We start from the raw sequence: 16,356 nt of genomic DNA on the forward strand, positions 1-16,356 counted from the left end.
TCCACGCGGGACGGTATACTGGACTTAAGGGCGTTCTTTGATCCGACAGTACCGCGCAAATGAGGGCTTGAAAAGCGATTGTAGGTGTGCAAACTCATACGCCAAAAAGTTTCGATCTCACCAGCTAACCATCATCCCAGCGTTCACACCCCTCCACTCCCCTCACGCTCGCCACAGCATTATGCTAAACGCATACGTATGTCGACAGTGCCGGACACGCCTTGCCCGACGAATTGCCCCCGTCCGAAGCCCTCAATGGCAACCTAGGGCTACGATCGTTTCGCTGGCCGGCCGAAAGCCACACGATGCCGCCGAACCACCAAACGAAGAAGCATCTGCGCAAAATAGAGATGAGGAAGACGGCACACAGGAAACGAACCGCAACGGGCCAAATATACGATTTACGAGCGCACGCGACGGGCAACCACCCCACAGCCAACAACCACTTGGCCGATACTCCAGACTCATCTACAACGAAACGAATCAGGGCTCAACGTATGGTGGTGGTGAAGAGGAACCTGCATACGTCGATGCAGTACAGAACGGCTCGTCGGGAATGGGCAAAGCTTTTGCTGATCCAGTGCTCGACGCTCTCCGCTACGGCAAGATCAATGGAGCCTGGAAAGCGTTTGAGCGCATCTATACTTCACGCGACTGCAAAGCCTTGACGGAGCCAACAGATCGCGATGCGCAGCTACTAAGTGAAGACCGGGTATTTGCGAAACTCCTCAGAGCTGTCTCGAGTACCTTTTGCGCAGCCAGCCCGGGTTTGAAGGTTACACCAACTGCAGTACTTCTCAAATATGCGCAGCTTGGCATTGCTCGAAAAGAGTACTGGGTCAGACCAACGATAGGTTATTTAACGTATGAAATCATACGTGCTGTGAACTCGCCTTCTGGATCGGCAAGAGACATCCCTTCACTAGTCACAGAGCTACTGTCTGTATGGCGACTCTTCTTTCAATGCATGGGGCCAGGAAGCGGTACAGTAGAGTCTGTCAGCACTGAATGGCACTTACCACCTGTCGACACAATTCCGGATATGCTTGATCAGAGACAGTTTAACATGCGCTTGCAAGGCTACATTCCCAACTATGTCGCTAGTCCTGCCTTGGCTTTTTGTGCTGTTTATTTTTACAGTATTTCGGACGCACTGGATCCAAAGACACAAAAGGAAGCCGCTCCCTTTCTAGCCTTCCTTAGACAACTACTTGCCGGTTCGTTTGTAAACTCGGTATTGAAACACACAGAAACCCCGGACTTTAAGAACCTACCAGAAGATCTCCAGGTCACGATTATGGAGGAGATCAATGACGCTCCACGAAAAGCCCTAGTAGCTCTTGGAAAAGCCGGCGAGACCCTTGGTCCAGATAATACAGGCGACGAATTCTCCAACTTGGAATCATTCTACATGACCAGGATAGCGCGTGCTGTGTCAAGCAAAAGCTCGGCAGCCACGCTGGACAGCATGTGGCGAGAGACCGAGAAAACATACGCCACGCAAGACAAGACTATACCCCCCGCTATATACAACGCCTTTCTTTCTGGGTACATGACTGTTCTCAGCCCACAGCGCTCCGTCGAGGTCTGGAACCACATGATCGCCCACAAGGTTGAGCCAAATATGCACTCCTGGGTTGCACTTTTGGAAGGGTGCGCAAAGGCGAGGGATCTTGATGGCCTCAACGCAATGTGGCAGCGCATGCTGAGAACTGGTCTAGAGCCAAGCAACTATGCTTGGACGGCCCGTATCAACGGCTTGATGTCCCTGAAACAGGTCAACGAAGCCTTTGTCGCTCTGGACGATATGGGCAAACGCTGGGTTGCAGCCGAGCACGCTCTCGCCAACTCTCAGAAGCAGACCAAAGGACAAAAGGGGCCCAAAAAGGTCCAATCTTCCAGCAAAGCAGTGAACCCATGCACAAAGCCTTCTATCGAGGTCATCAACGGCGCCATATCCGCCATTGTACAAAACCGCAGCGAAAAGATGTACCACCAGAAGAAAGTAGAGTTAGTACAGAAACTACTCACCTGGTCGAGGAACTTCCAAATCAAGCCCGACGCCATCACATACAACTCTCTCGTACAGCTCTACCTTCGAGCAAATGACAGGAGCACCGCCTTCAAGATCCTCGCACAGATGGAAAAAGACGGACTGGAAGGCGACGCAGCCACACACACGATGCTCATCAGCGCCGCCTTCGACAACCAAGTCTTCGACAACCTAACCCCAACCCAACAAACCGAACGCATACTAAAAATCCTAAACGACCTCGAAGCCAACGGCCTCAAAATGAACGACTACATCTACGCCACAGCCATCGACCGTCTCCTGAAGAAATACTCAAATTTCCACGCCATGCGCGCCGTCATGGAGCACATGACGTCGCGGAAGTTTGTCCCCAGTGTACATGTCTACACGTCGCTTATAACACACTACTTCCAATCCGACCCGCCCAACATCGCCGGCGTCGACGACATCGTCCTCCGCCTCTTCAGCGCTCCGCGCATGCCCAGTGACCGCGTCCTCTTCGACCGTCTACTCGAGGGCTATGCGTCCTTTGGCGAGGTGGGCAAGATGATGAGCGTGCTCACGCGCATGAGCAAAAAACAGAATCTGCCTGGTTGGGGCGCCATGGCCGCTGTTGTGCGTGCGTTGGCGCAAGATGGCGATTACGAGCGTGCGCGCGCGATTGTGAGGGATGTGGCGCGTGGTGAGGGTGTGGCGCGAGGGGGTATCATGGGGGATCGGAAGGGAGAGGCGTTTTTCGTAAGGACGATTCGCGAGTTGGGGTTGGCGGGGGTGATGGATGGAGGGGAGTATATGGGGGGTGAGGGGAGGGGTGTGGGGGATTTTGAGGGGGGTATGATGGGCCAGCAGGAGTACCAGCAGTCGACTGCGCAGTTTGAACAGGTTGGGAGCGCGCAGCATGGTCAGCAGCAGTATCAGCAGCCGCCGGTCATGGAGTATAGTCACGATGGCACGACCACTGGACTTGAGCGCGAGCCTGGGAGCGTGGATGAGGAGGATGTTCATGACTTCCTTAAGGACGAGCCTGAGCAGGGTGAGAAGAGGATGTAGAAAGCCTCGGATGCTATGTATAATGATGTATCAATGACACTTTGCCGACAACTATCCTCTTCTCTTTTGGTCGAGGTGGTAATGACCCGGCACCAATATGTTCTCTGAAGAACACGAACTACAGCTTGCTATACGCTACGTCGTTGAATCGACTTCAGTCATCCGCCACTCATGGCATCGGTTGGCGACTACGCCTACTGTACCAGTCCACAGTCCAAGCTAATCCAAACCCCCCAGACTCGCATGATTCAAGAGAGCGATTAGGTTTACAAGTGAGGCCTCTTATAGTAGATAACTATCACTGTCCACGATAGCGCCTCATACGAAACGCGTTTTTTCATGTCCTCACGACGCTCGCCTGCAGCCCAGCCCAGCTCCAACATCGTCTGTCCCTGAAACGCGTAAAGTGCAACAAGCTCACCCAAGACCAGCGATCATGGGGAAACCAAGTGAGGCTTGCACGGAGCTGTGAGTTGTCAAAACCCACGGCACGGCAAGAGCATCGACCGCCAGTTCAAAGACGACACGAGACGCGCGTCGCGTCAAAGCCGTCTCGAAGGCCTTTCACATTTCACATCTAGTAGGGAGTAGCAGCGCTTCCAGTGATGGGAAAGTGCATGTGGCATGACTGGATTTCGGGGTCGAAGACCGTGAAACAGCAGTGTGTGTGTTCTGTGGCTCCATGGGTAAGAGTTCAGCCAGATGATGGGTCAGGGTCTGAGGGTTCTGGACACTAGACCCCTTTTTACGGTTTGAGGCGGGCCGATTAGCGGTCGCCAAATGTCTTTCCGTGGTTTATGCGTCAGGGTCGCTGGGAGAGACGGGCTGAGACGGAAGTGAGCGGTTGTGGATAATGGCATGATGGTCTGTTTGACTCCGACGCTGGTGCGCAGCGGCCGGGGCGGACGGGCGGCTTGCGGTTCGCTGGGTATAGGGAACAGAACGTGCGACTAGATTGCTGCCGCCTCTGGATCATGACATTGAGTGATTAGGAGGTTCTGGATGCAAGAAAGTGTGTCTCTGTGTACGCGGCCTTTGGAGAGGGGTACAGAGAGCGCCAAAGATAGCAATAGTACACAGAGATGTGTTGGCAAGGACGATCTTTCAAGTCTGCAGTTGGATGCTTCTGAAGTTCGATGGCTGTAGTAAGTCTATGGTAAGTGTATAAGGCCGGCCAAGGGATTGTCAGCCTGCCAATGCTACGCATGACAAAGACGTGTAGGCATGGCCTTGTTCTAGAGACCGGTGTAAGCCCGCGTGTAGTACTGTCACCAAGTCTCCAGCTGCATCACTTGCAATTGTGTCTCTCAATTTGAGGATGGAAATTTCCTCTGCGTGCTGATGACGCGTCCCATGCTCAGCCTTGCTCCAGTGCGAAAATTGTGCAGCTGTTGGAGAATGGCGCAGTAAACGTTCCCACGAGTTTTCAAGAGGTTGGCCGATAATCGGTATCGTGTAAACTGACTTTGCCTGTACCTGCGATGCAGATCTGATAGGTAGGGCTTATCCTCATCTTAGCATGGGTTGCTGGCTACGCTGGAGGGATGAGCTGGTTTTGATTGGGCGGCAGGACCCGCGCGGGCATGAAGCAGTGACAGCTGTGACGTCTTAAGTCGTTGTTGACTCAAGACGAGTGTTTCAAGATTCAAAGGTCTCATGGCCAGTGGAATCGGGGAAGCTGGTCGGGTCAAGTCACTCCATGGCACTGGGACGGAGATTGCCGGACTAAAGACCGACTCCGCTCAGAGGACGGGACCATGTAGATCAGAATTTGCGGCTGGCGCTGACAGACTTGACAGGTGAGCTCGCAAAGCTGGCATAATGCGGTAGATGTGGATGTGGACGTGGACTTGTCGCTGCACTGGGCGCGGCAGGTTGTCCGGAGAGGCGTTCACGCTGACCGTCGGCGTAGACGCCAGGTGGTCTTGATGGCTGGTGGTGCTGCGGAATGTGAGCAAGTGCTGCGCCAGACGTACGTATACGACGGCTTTGTCATGTGCAGGCGTTGCATAGTAAGATGCTGAGGTCTAGAGTTGGCATCTAGACTCTAGCTCGTTTGCACTTGCTCTGCTTGCTGGCTGGCATGCAACCGAACTGGGCGCCCGCGCCACCAAGCCGGTAGATTGTGGCTCAATGGCTGCACGGCATGGAAGTTATTCGCGCAGGAGAGAAAAGAGGCCTGAGTGGACGAATAGCAGCGGGGTTCGCAAGCGTGCCCAGAAGGGTGCAGTATGACAGCACAGCCTCAGTGGTGGTGCAGCAGGGCAGGCGGTGATTCGTCTGTCCAACTTTCGGGCTCGGCGAGTATGCGCCGACAGTGCATCAAGTGCGTATGCCTAGCTGCACGAGAGTATACGGAGACTCGCCAGCTGGGTGCCATGGCCTTGGATGTTGTTGAAGGACTCGGGTTGCATGTACGGTTGCTGAAAATGACAGCCGTGACGTGACGTCAGAGGCTGGTGCCGTGGAAGCACCGCGGAGGGGCAGCAGATATCCGAGAATTAGCATTATGCTGATATTGTGTCTAGTGTACTAAGAATGGTGAAGCCGACGAGATGACCCGGCGCTCAGGAGAGAGGAAGAGCCGAAGTTTGCTGGGCGGAGGCAGTGATCGGCGGGCGAGCGAGCCAACCGGGTTGGGCCTGCTTCCTTCTATTTCGAGAAGGGGGACTCCGCCTCAGTCTGAAACGGCAAGGGCGAGGGCCCCAGCAAAGAAGCCGCCGTCGCCCATCCTCGCCCTCGCTCTGCCTCTCTTCCACCAGACTCGCATCCGACAATTGCACTCTGCATCAACACCAGCAACAACAATCCTCTCACCACCAACACACTCGCTCTATCGCATCAAACGTGCTCGCAGGAGGCGCGGATCCATCGGCACAGCCACACTTCCGGCAGAACCGGCCCAGCGTCGAGCTGACGACGACTTTCCAGCAGGCTAACCGCTCCTGTCACGCACCCAGTGCCCGCAACACAACACCCCAAGACTGCCGCTTGCCTGCCTAAGGACCGCTCAAACACGATCAGCGACTCCCCAGCAGTCGAACAAACAATAGCGACATGGCTACCGCCGTCCAGCCTGCCATGACCATGGCCCCCTTCAACGGCCACCCGAACCAATGCGTCGACCCCAATGAGTTCTTCGACTTTGGCCAGATGCCCTCGCCCACGCAGCCTGCCACTCTGAAGCGGGAGTCCAGTGCGACGTCGACCATGGCCAGTCCCACCAGCACAAACATCGACGACGACCTCCAGACCCCCGCAAAGCCCAGCCACGAGTACGAGCGCTTCAAGCAGCAAACCGGCCTGCCTACCAACTCGCTTCCCGGCCTTAACGCCGGCTACAACACGGGCTTCCCCATGTTCTCGTCCACTGGCTTGGACGAGATGGCCATGATGGGCGGCGACTCCATGATGGACGGCGCCTGGAACAACGGCCTGCCCATGGACGTCGGCATGAACATGGCCGTCGACTACCGCCAGAACAGCTTCGTCTTCAACGAGGCCGCCCAAGACGACTTCGTCGACCCCAGCGCCATCACACAAGAGGAGGTCACCAACGTCAGGGTCTGGCCCGGTATGCATCAACAGCAGGCTGCCATGGCCAAGGCGCAGGCGCAGGCCCAGCAGCAGCGCGCACAACAGTTGGCCCACCAGAAGCAACAGCAGGCCCTCCAGCAACAACAACAACAACAGCAGCAGCAAGCGCAACAACAGCAACAGAACCGCATGGCCTCTACCGGCTCGGCCAGCCGCAAGACCTCGAGCCCGCTCAGCGACGCCCACACCGAGGAGATGATCACCCGCGTCGTCGCACAGATCCGGGCCGACAGCCAGAACGCGTCTGCCAACATGGCCAACGACAACCAAGGCCTCCTCCCCCACATCATCCGCGCAAAGAAGGACGAAGAGGACATGGACGAGGATGAGAGGCTGCTTGCGTCTGAGGAGGGCAAGAAGCTCAGCTCCAAGGAGCGCCGCCAGCTCCGTAACAAGGTCTCCGCTCGCGCTTTCCGCTCGAGAAGGAAGGGTAAGCTACATCGACACCAGTACACTTACAATATCAACTAACATCACCAGAATACATTGGCCAGCTCGAAGGCGAGGTTGCCATGAAGGTCAACGAGGCCAACGAACTCCGCTCCCAGAACCGCCTCCTCATGGAGGAGAACGCCCGCTCGCGTGCTTTCATCGAGCGTCTGCTCCGCCACCAGGCCTTCACTCCCTTCCTCGAGGAGCTCTCTCGCGACGAGTCGCTCCAAGCCAAGGCCCCCATGACCTCCATGCCCTCGACCTCAGCACCCGTCGCAGCTGCTCCTACCCCCACTCAGTTCCAGCAACAACAGCAGTTCAACGGCATGTCGCAAGCCGAGAACACCCATGTTGGTATGACCATGGTCCCCGAGCCCCAACTCGACTTTGCTATGCTCAACCTGAACACCAACAATGGCAACAACTGGGGTGCTAACAATGGCTTCAATTTCCAGCAACCCGTTGCTTTCGCCGTCACTGAGCTGCCTGAGGGCCCTACCAACCCCCTCGACATCGAGGCCATGTCTGGCAAGGGATACAGCGCTATCCTGAACGCTGAAGACGACTCGACTGTCGAGGAGGTCAAGGCTGACTACCCCATCGTCGAGCGACCTGTCCAGTCCGAGCCCACTGTCCCCGCTGCCGCCGATGAGACCGAGGAGGTAGATGCCGAGTACGACCTATACTACTCTTCGTCCGCTCCCTCCACCACTGCCGCCGCGCCGCTTGAGAACCACGAGGCACTCTTCGCCAACCCCGAGAAGGCCTTCGCACACTACTCGCTAGTCATCTCAGACGAAGCGAACGAGGCACTTCTAGCAGAGCGTCTGGCGAGGAAGATTGCTGCCATGAGCCCCGCCATGCAAAGATTAGCCGACATCACATCGTCGTTTGACTTATAGCCAATGACTCTACAATTTGTCCCATTCTGATCTTTCCCTTCTCAAACACTGCAGCGATTTTTTGTTTTCATAGACTGTCCTACATGATTGTAACGATTCCCTTTGTTTGATCATATATATCCAAGTCGGGCTGTTCCGACGTGCGACTTGGGTTTCAGCCGCAATCAGCGAGTAGGCCTTCTTTTGCTTTTCCTTTGTTCTTTCGGTACCGCGCGATGGTTGGTCATGCGTACCTTGATCCTGTGTTCTGGATGGCGTTCAACCGGCAATGGGTTTTCTTGTAGATATATTCTGACCCCAAGGTCTGTTGGGGGTCGATGAAGTAGTCGGAATTGGGGTTACGTAGAGGCGGATGTGGGGATTGAATATAGTGATGAAGTTACTTCTTGTCCTACATGCTTGACTGTGATGACTTCTTCCTCTCTGCCCCTTCTCACTCATTGACTACAGTGTCGCCATCCATCCGCCCGGTCCCCAAGTCTTGCTACCCCCCACGCCGCCTCTGCCCTACACTCTTTACCCAGATTAACAACCCGAACCCTCCGTCCTCCACCCCCCGTATCTGCACCCTGCCCCAATGCACGTCTACCCTGCATACCGATATCGCATCCCGACTACCGTCTTTTAATATAACATTTCTCCACATTCCACCTTACACATTCCTCATTGCAACGAGCCCTCGTGTTGTAGAGCGATTTAGAGAGTTTGCATTGGTGGTCCTCATGCGCCGGGTACTATCATTGACTCCCGTTGCGTATACTGGGGATAGTGTTATAGGGTGTTATCCTGGGGGTATAGTATAGATTGTATGGGTGAATTGCAGGGATGGTGGTTGAGGAGGAGGAGGAGGGGAGATAGTGGGTGGTCGACGAGGGAGATGGAGTGGGGGGTATGTTGTTGCTCGGGTGCTCGGGTGGATGGCGAGGCACGGTACTGTACATGCGGAGAGATGGGTGCATGCTTTGTGTCGAAGACATTAGAAAGACAAGTATCACACTGCCCAGGTGGATACGCATACGTTGAACTTGATGAGTTGATATATACCTTGGACTTGTATCCAGCATCCGGAACGCCTATTACCCTAGTATACAACCCACTTTAAACTGGACTTTCTTCTTCTTCTCCCTTCTTTCACCTTACTTCCTCTCCATATCCGCGAGAGTCATACCCCCGCTCAGTGCGTTCCTGGCTCGTGCATGTTGGTCTTGCCAGCGGGTTCGTGCGCCGTCGACGGCTGCGCCTTCTTTTGCTGCGACGATGGTCGTGTAGGTTATGCCGAATGCTGTGGCGTGGGTTGTTAGTTAGATGTTGGATGTTGGATGTGATTGATGAAGGAGAATAGGAGACGGGATGGTGAGGCTTACCTAGGAAGGCGGCGAAGGAGGGGAGGTAGGATCTTGGTACTGCTGGCATTTTGGGTGGATTGGTTGGGTATGTGTTTAGTGTTGTTGGTTTGCTTTGTCGGCTTGATTGATGATTGGTGAGATAAAAAAGATTGCCGATTAATTGTATGCAAGACGCTTATTGTATGTGCGATATAAGGTATTGGAGGTTGATAGGGTTGTATAGTTGAAGATGGATGTGACTGGATGTAGATGATGAATACCAACGGAAGAAATCCATTTACCTTATATCTACTCATCAGGGTTCCTTGAAGCAATACTCACGGTGTCGGTACCTGCCGACGACATCAACTCCCTCCTCACACAGGTCGATCGCGTGATACCATAATACCAACACCAAGGCAAGCGCCTTACACCAACATGCGAAAACCCCAACCCAGTTCCTGAGATCGCGAGACACGACAGACAATTCACACAACCATTGGCCAAAACCACTCAATATACAATCACATCGTCTGACACGCCTCGATAATCCACAACGAAAGAGTTCTGGTGGCGAGACACATGCAGCAAGAACACCGTGTTCGGGCGTTGCCGGGATGCGTGTGGGGTGACCCGTTGGCGAGGGTCGTACGATAGTAGGGCGACCGCTCAGCCGGGTTTGTGCGCATGGTGGGTACGTAAACCTGCTTTAATTAGCTGCACTTTGCGATTTTGGGGTTGCTGTTGATAGTGATGGGGTCTTGGTTGTTTGTAGGGCGATTTGACGGTGAAGGAAGGATGGGGTTGGCGGGAGGGTAGCGCCGCCGAGGTGATGACGAACTGGGTCTCTTTCGGTATTGGAGCCTCAACGTGCTCCTGGCATTCTGAGGCCTTCACTCTTGTCTAGGCTGAGATTTTTGATTGCTAAAGTGGTGTTATTTAAGTGTCTTGCGAGCTGAATGCCAATGCTTTGGTAGAAGCATTTCTCCGAGCTACATTTCAAGTACACGCGCAAAAAGAGGACAATTATGCATAAGAGGCTTTCTAGATCTCCAATCCTTATTTCTGTGACGCTCTCGAGAGACCTGGAAAAGTTTCCCTACTGGAACGTCCTTGATGGGCGCCTCATTACACTGGAATCCAGCAGCGATGCCTCAACCATTAGTAGCTTCAGGCCAGCCATCCCTTCTCTTGTGTCATGATCTCCTGCGAAGTTGTAGAGCTACTAGATCCGCTTCAACTTCCCGAAGTGCTTGCCTTCCTCCCAGTTGCGTTGCCACTCCTTCTCCGTCATGCACTCACCCAACTGACAAGTCCACATCTTTCCAGGCCCAAAGTCCTTTTGGTATTGCTCAAAGTCGAATACTTGTCCATCGCTGGCTGTTTTCTCGCTCACATCTGCTGTCGGCTTAGGCCGGATTGTGACATTGACGGGGTCGTAGAGAGAATACTGCGGCTGCCCCATGTCTACAATCCACTCATAGAATATGCGTATATAATCTTTCATGAGTCGTAGATCACGTGAAGTCTCTCTGAGTAAACCGCCAAGCTCAAGAGCTATCTCGACTTCTAGCTTCGAGCCAGTTGCCGTTATGTTGTGACGTAGAGCCTGCGGCGGAACTTTAGGCACATCCTGATCCTTAGAACCACTCTGGCGACTAGGAATGTAGCGCTTAATATGTATCTTCATGGACTCATTTTGAGGGTCAGATGAAGTATAGTTCGCCATAACGTGGACGGCGGTGTCACACAAGTCTCTCGCATTGGTGAAGATACGAAGTGGTTGGCCATCTAATCTTGACCCCAGCACGGCGGAGACTTCGTGGAATATCTGGCGACAGGTAGTGAGTAGTTCCATGCACGGGATGCGTTCCAAGACAAGGGTGAAGGGTGTGTGGGTTGGCGTATCTGGTATTTGTACCGTATAACGACGAGTTTCGGTAGGAAAAAGGTCGTATATTTCCAGACGGATGTCCTTGGGTAGATCGAGGAAGCGGAACCCTTGAGTATCTTCCATCGCGAGCTAATCGGCAGTCGGTTGTTAGTGCAGTGAACTGTATAGGACGCGCTTGACTATCACCTACTGATGTCTTTGGGATCACTCGGTCGGAGTTGCGCAGTGTCAGGTGTTTCCCGCGACAGCAGTTGCGAATGGAACCGCGCTCGGAAACGGTGGGTAGAGGTGAGGGTGAGAAGGATCGGAAGCTCTTGCCTAGAATGAGTCGAGGCGCTGTATGCGGAATAGTACGACAACAAAACTGGACCCTGACGGTGGAGAGGCGGCGCAAGGCAAGCACGCAGCTGATGGAAAAATTCACGAGTACCGCAAGAGGAGGTAGCGAATCAAGGTAAGGTTTAGATTAATTAAAGAAATATTGATAAACTATTCGGACGTTTGTCTGCCCTGCAGAGAGCTGCAGATGTACACCGTTCCTTCCAAGCAAGATGACTCCTCCACCAATACGCATGCGCGTCCTTCTTTCCTTTCCGCCGTTCTCAGAGACAGCGACGCTCTAGCCAACAGCATGTACACGCGAGTTCGGGACTCGAGCGAGTACATGCATGAAGCGTGCATCTAGCTGTCTCTTCCACCACTGTCTTCGCTTCCGCCGCCTATGCGTGAAGCCGGAGTCCTAGGGCTGGGCAATGTTGAACCAACCAGAAAGCGCTTGCGGGCCGACCCAGTTGGGCCGACGCAGGTGCTGTCTGATCTGCTACGAGTCCGTGCCCAGATGATATCCCACGCCTCCGGCTGGCTACCAGAGTCATCGTTGGTTTGGTCGTTAATCCGTGTCGTGTTCGTCGTAAAAACATGTATCGTCCGTTGAAATGGATGCCCATGCGAAGGAGTAGAGATGTGCAAAGAACCAGCACTCTAATCATCACGGATCTTCGTAATCGTAGAAACCATCGAAAAGATCCGTGACCACCTTGAGCATCGGCTCCATCAAGGTCCTCTCATCCTCCGGTAGTCCACCAAAGATGCGCAGTCGTTGAGTCTCCAACTCTTGCTCCTGCTCCTGTTGTAGTCGAAGCCGGGTTTGCCATGCGGTGTAAGTTTGCTGCCAGTGGTTCGCACTGGCACTCGCAATGGAGCCTTGAGGATGGAAGCAGGAGCTGGTTGCGGAGAGAGTTGAAGAGGTAGTGCTGACCGACTCGCTTCGAGTGTGGTTGATGACCTGCGGAGGTGAATTGTCGTGGTTGTTGTTGCGGTTCCGAGGACGGCTTCTAGTTCGTTTTCTGTTGTGACGTTTGCCCATGTCGTCTATTTCAAGTTCTTGTGGATGTGTGAATAAGTAATAATAGGGTTGAGGGGAGATGGAGAGTGGTGGGGCGAAAAGCCGCAAAGGCGGCTGATAGTCTCAGGAGAGTCAAGCATTGGAGCAAGATACCTACCCAGCCTTATATACATGGGATGACATTGAATCACGTATGCAGGTACAGGCTAAGTCAAGGATGTCAGTAGGCTGCAGAGTGACTCAGAGCCGCACGATGGTGTGACGGGGAGAAGGAAGATGCTAGATCACAGCCTAGATGACAGCGAATGCGGGCCCACTATTGCACCCGTGCCCGCCCATGATTGGCCACATGGCATCGCCGAAATTCGGGACCTGCAGGAGTCATCCTCGCGGCGGGCATGCACAACTCATGTCTCCACAGAGTCTTCACCTCTCTTTGCTCCAACTCAGCGCAATTTCCTTGTTTCACCTTCTTTTGCTTCTTCGACTCACCACTCTGACGACATGTATACGGACAAAGGGCGCGCGCGTGATGTGCACAACCGTGGCGGTGCGCTATTCTGCCTTCTCTTCCTACCACGCGACTCTTGCAAACTGGGGCTATGCAACAGTCACCGCGAACTCAGGGGACAAATGACTACAGACAAGCGCATGCAGGACTTGTACCTGTTGAACGACCGACATGTGCCTGGCCATGCGACAGCCCAGGATCGCGGAGGGCGGATGGAAAACCTCGACCGCGCTCTGACCGCCATGGGGTCGAGGGCGACGGGATGCGCTGCGTGGGGATGCCACATCACGTTGCCGACCGCCATGTCGACTAGACGGTGAACGTGAACCCGGAAGTTATACTATGTGTTAACATGGGATGAAGTTTTTGATGAGAAAGACATTCGCACAGGCTCCCAAGGTCATTACTCACGTCATCTGCCACACTAGCCACACGGGTGACCAGTAATCGCGATCGCACCTCTCGCGTTCAGTCCGGCACCCGACCAGCGGCCATGTTCGCAGCAAACCTGGAATAGCAGCTTCAAAGATTTGTCGCCTAGTCGCTGCCTACACCCGCGAACGAAGGATCATGCTAATGCTAGCCAAGTCAAGCGAGTCAGACGCGTGCCTGCGCAAGGCTACAGGCACGTCGCGCAAACACGTGCTCAGGATTGCTGAACCATCCAGGCCTCCATGAGACGACCTTACTAATCCTGTATCGACGTCAACGACATCTTCTGCCTGAGGCATTCGTCACATCATGAGAGTCGGTGCTTTCCCAACATGTTTCGCCGACATCTTACTTCCGGCTCTCCACCATGTGCACCCCGGCCCCAAGTCAGACTAGCATGTCAATGTCCACCACTCGAAACACACGAAAAAGCTGCGGAAACGCGTAAGCTCGACCATTTTCTGTTCTAAACAGCGTCATCTGTGTCACTCCCAGACGTGAATCATCGATTTGGCGCTGTTCGGCTTGTGTTGTGGGTGATGATGTTAGATCAGCCGTCGCAGGTAAGAATAGATTAACTAGCCAATATTTCTTTCTACCGATCTATAGACCTTCAAATCGAACTTGCTTGGGTCTTTCTCGTTCCACATCTTCACTATGACTTTTAGCACACGAGCGACGCTGCTTAGCTTAGGTATGAAGCCAATCCTGGAAATCGAGGACTAAATTGATGAGATGATAGCAGCAACCACAGTTTCTGCGCAGTACGGCCCCGGTGGTCAATACGGTCCAGGCGGATTCGGAGGAGGTAGTGACAGCGGCGATAACGATTTCGGCTCATCATTTGGCGGCGGCCGTGGCGGCTTCTCATCAGCATCACGACATAAGATCATCGTAGCCCATGGTGTCCTCGCAGCCCTGGCCTTTGTCTTATTCTTCCCAGTTGGATCGATCCTCATACGACTAGGATCGTTTCGCGGCGTCTGGATCGTCCATGGCATATTCCAACTCTTTGCGTATGTTGTGTACATCGCAGCATTCGGTCTCGGCGTGTGGATGATCAACAACATCCCAGTCAACATGCTCGACAACTACCACCCGATTATTGGCATCATTGTCTTTGTCCTGCTCTTCTTCCAACCCATTCTTGGTTTCGTCCACCACCTCAAGTTCAAGAAATACAGCCGCCGGACTATCTGGTCGTACGGTCACCTCTGGTTGGGGCGCATTCTGATCACGCTGGGCATGATCAATGGTGGCCTTGGCCTGCTACTTGCATCGGATGCGCCCGCGTTCACCGGATTCGCTCCCAGTCAAGGCCAGATCATCGCATACGGAGTTATCGCCGGAATCATGTGGCTGCTTTGGGTTTCGGCCTCGATCTATGGGGAGAGGAAGAGAACGATCTCACACCGGGCGGCAGTGAACAAGGAGGTCGATGCCGGGTCACCTGCGCGCCCCTATGACGATGGCAAGGAATTATACGCGTACGGTGGTTCCTATTCCTGTTCTGATCTACAGATTGCTAACCCAATAACAGGCAGCGAACTTATGCTTAGAGTTACCGATATATCCTCACAGCCGTCTACAGTAGCGTGCTACAATACCAAACCATTTATTCCGTGATCCATTTAATATCTTCTCATGCAACTCACCTAACCTCGCGTGATCAACTCCTTTTCTCCCTCCTTACACTTTGGGTGAATTACCGTTCAACAGCTACAGGCAGGACCCCTTGTCTTCTGATGATTAGGACGACTCTTCGTTTTCTGTCTTTTTGCATGCGTTGGCAAGCAACACGATCCCGATGTTCAAGATGATGAACCCAATCTGCGAACGAAGAAGTGCGTTAGTAAGAACGTTCAATGCGCCCAACATGTTTCCTCCACTGCCGCAAAAGGAGTAGACTTACCGGCAGAGCAAAGAACCAAGACATCCCTATTGCCAGCACAAAGTTTCCTTTATCATCTGGATCTTTCTGTTGCAGCACATACGCCAAGATACAAGCTGCAACGTACGTCATCCCGGTGAAATGATGAATGGCCGATCGACCGGAATACGACATATCTTTAGGAAGCTTATGGTGTGCAATCAAGCACCCCAACAGCAACAACATCGCTGCCATCTGTTCACATAAATCAGTAAGAACTTCTCAATATGGATTTTGGCGTAGTTAGATAAGAGACTGGCGGAGAGAAACGACTTACCGGTACGAAAACGGCCCACATCAACATGACCCCTGTTATATCGTGATTCATTTCATACAGTGCTACGGCAGCTACGGTGAGGAATGTTAGAAGCATCATGATTGCTGGAGGTGACCGGATGAACGAGGGCCGACGGGTGTGAGGTGGAGAATATGAGGAGGACGCGGACTCGAGGTCGCCTTCTTCGTCACATCTGCTTCCTAAGTTACTGCCGTAGTTGAAATGCATGTTGCGTGCTGAGTATGGTGGTAGCATTGTGGGGTGAGAATTCTGGGTGATTAGTGCAATGCGTGTAGTGGAAAGTCTTCGATTCTTTTGCGCGAAACAATGAAACAATCAGATGTTTACTGCTCAATTGCACTGTGAAAGCTACAGCAAAGTCACAGCGCACGAGTAAATGTCCATGTGCCGAGGGAACGCGCGTTGACTTTCGATACCCCCACGTGTCTAACCCTTTTACTTCTTGCTCATCTTGCTCGTACCATCATTCCCAAGCAGCAAGCCTCCCCCTTTCGTGACTCGGATACTGTGTTATCGTCTCGCTTATTCCATACTGTTACAACTAGCAGCACGGCCAGGTTCAATACGAAGTATCCCATCTGCATCAAGAACGCGTCAGCAAGCAAACC

The 16,356-nt window shown here is 53.4% G+C and overlaps 6 protein-coding genes across 6 annotated transcripts; 3 read left to right on the forward strand and 3 right to left on the reverse strand.

Moving 5' to 3' along the window:
* Positions 1–181: 181 nt before the first annotated feature.
* J4E79_007532 (uncharacterized protein) lies at positions 182–3,082 on the forward strand (the record flags this gene model as incomplete). Its single annotated transcript, XM_049356397.1, has 2 exons — positions 182–743; positions 978–3,082. 2 exons carry the CDS (start codon positions 182–184, stop codon positions 3,080–3,082), a joined length of 2,667 nt encoding a protein of 888 aa, XP_049209284.1.
* A 3,057-nt stretch (positions 3,083–6,139) lies between these two features.
* J4E79_007533 (uncharacterized protein) lies at positions 6,140–8,013 on the forward strand (the record flags this gene model as incomplete). Its single annotated transcript, XM_049356398.1, has 2 exons — positions 6,140–7,109; positions 7,160–8,013. The coding sequence occupies 2 exons, from the start codon at positions 6,140–6,142 to the stop codon at positions 8,011–8,013; spliced, it is 1,824 nt and encodes a 607-aa protein (XP_049209285.1).
* Positions 8,014–9,149: 1,136 nt separating this feature from the next.
* Positions 9,150–9,426, reverse strand: J4E79_007534 (uncharacterized protein; the record flags this gene model as incomplete). The annotated part of the gene is made up of 2 exons (XM_049356399.1): positions 9,150–9,295; positions 9,378–9,426. The coding sequence occupies 2 exons, from the start codon at positions 9,424–9,426 to the stop codon at positions 9,150–9,152; spliced, it is 195 nt and encodes a 64-aa protein (XP_049209286.1).
* A 1,137-nt stretch (positions 9,427–10,563) lies between these two features.
* On the reverse strand, positions 10,564–11,355 carry J4E79_007535 (uncharacterized protein; the record flags this gene model as incomplete). Its single annotated transcript, XM_049356400.1, has 1 exon — positions 10,564–11,355. The coding sequence occupies one exon, from the start codon at positions 11,353–11,355 to the stop codon at positions 10,564–10,566; it is 792 nt and encodes a 263-aa protein (XP_049209287.1).
* An 865-nt stretch (positions 11,356–12,220) lies between these two features.
* J4E79_007536 (uncharacterized protein) lies at positions 12,221–12,598 on the reverse strand (the record flags this gene model as incomplete). Its single annotated transcript, XM_049356401.1, has 1 exon — positions 12,221–12,598. One exon carries the CDS (start codon positions 12,596–12,598, stop codon positions 12,221–12,223), a length of 378 nt encoding a protein of 125 aa, XP_049209288.1.
* A 1,579-nt stretch (positions 12,599–14,177) lies between these two features.
* Positions 14,178–15,079, forward strand: J4E79_007537 (uncharacterized protein; the record flags this gene model as incomplete). Its single annotated transcript, XM_049356402.1, has 3 exons — positions 14,178–14,214; positions 14,275–15,007; positions 15,061–15,079. The coding sequence occupies 3 exons, from the start codon at positions 14,178–14,180 to the stop codon at positions 15,077–15,079; spliced, it is 789 nt and encodes a 262-aa protein (XP_049209289.1).
* Between the last annotated feature and the right edge of the window lie 1,277 nt (positions 15,080–16,356).

Source organism: Alternaria viburni (genome assembly GCF_023758015.1).
Source record: "Alternaria viburni strain BMP 2772 chromosome Unknown scaffold_16, whole genome shotgun sequence".
Lineage (NCBI taxonomy): Eukaryota > Fungi > Ascomycota > Dothideomycetes > Pleosporales > Pleosporaceae > Alternaria > Alternaria viburni.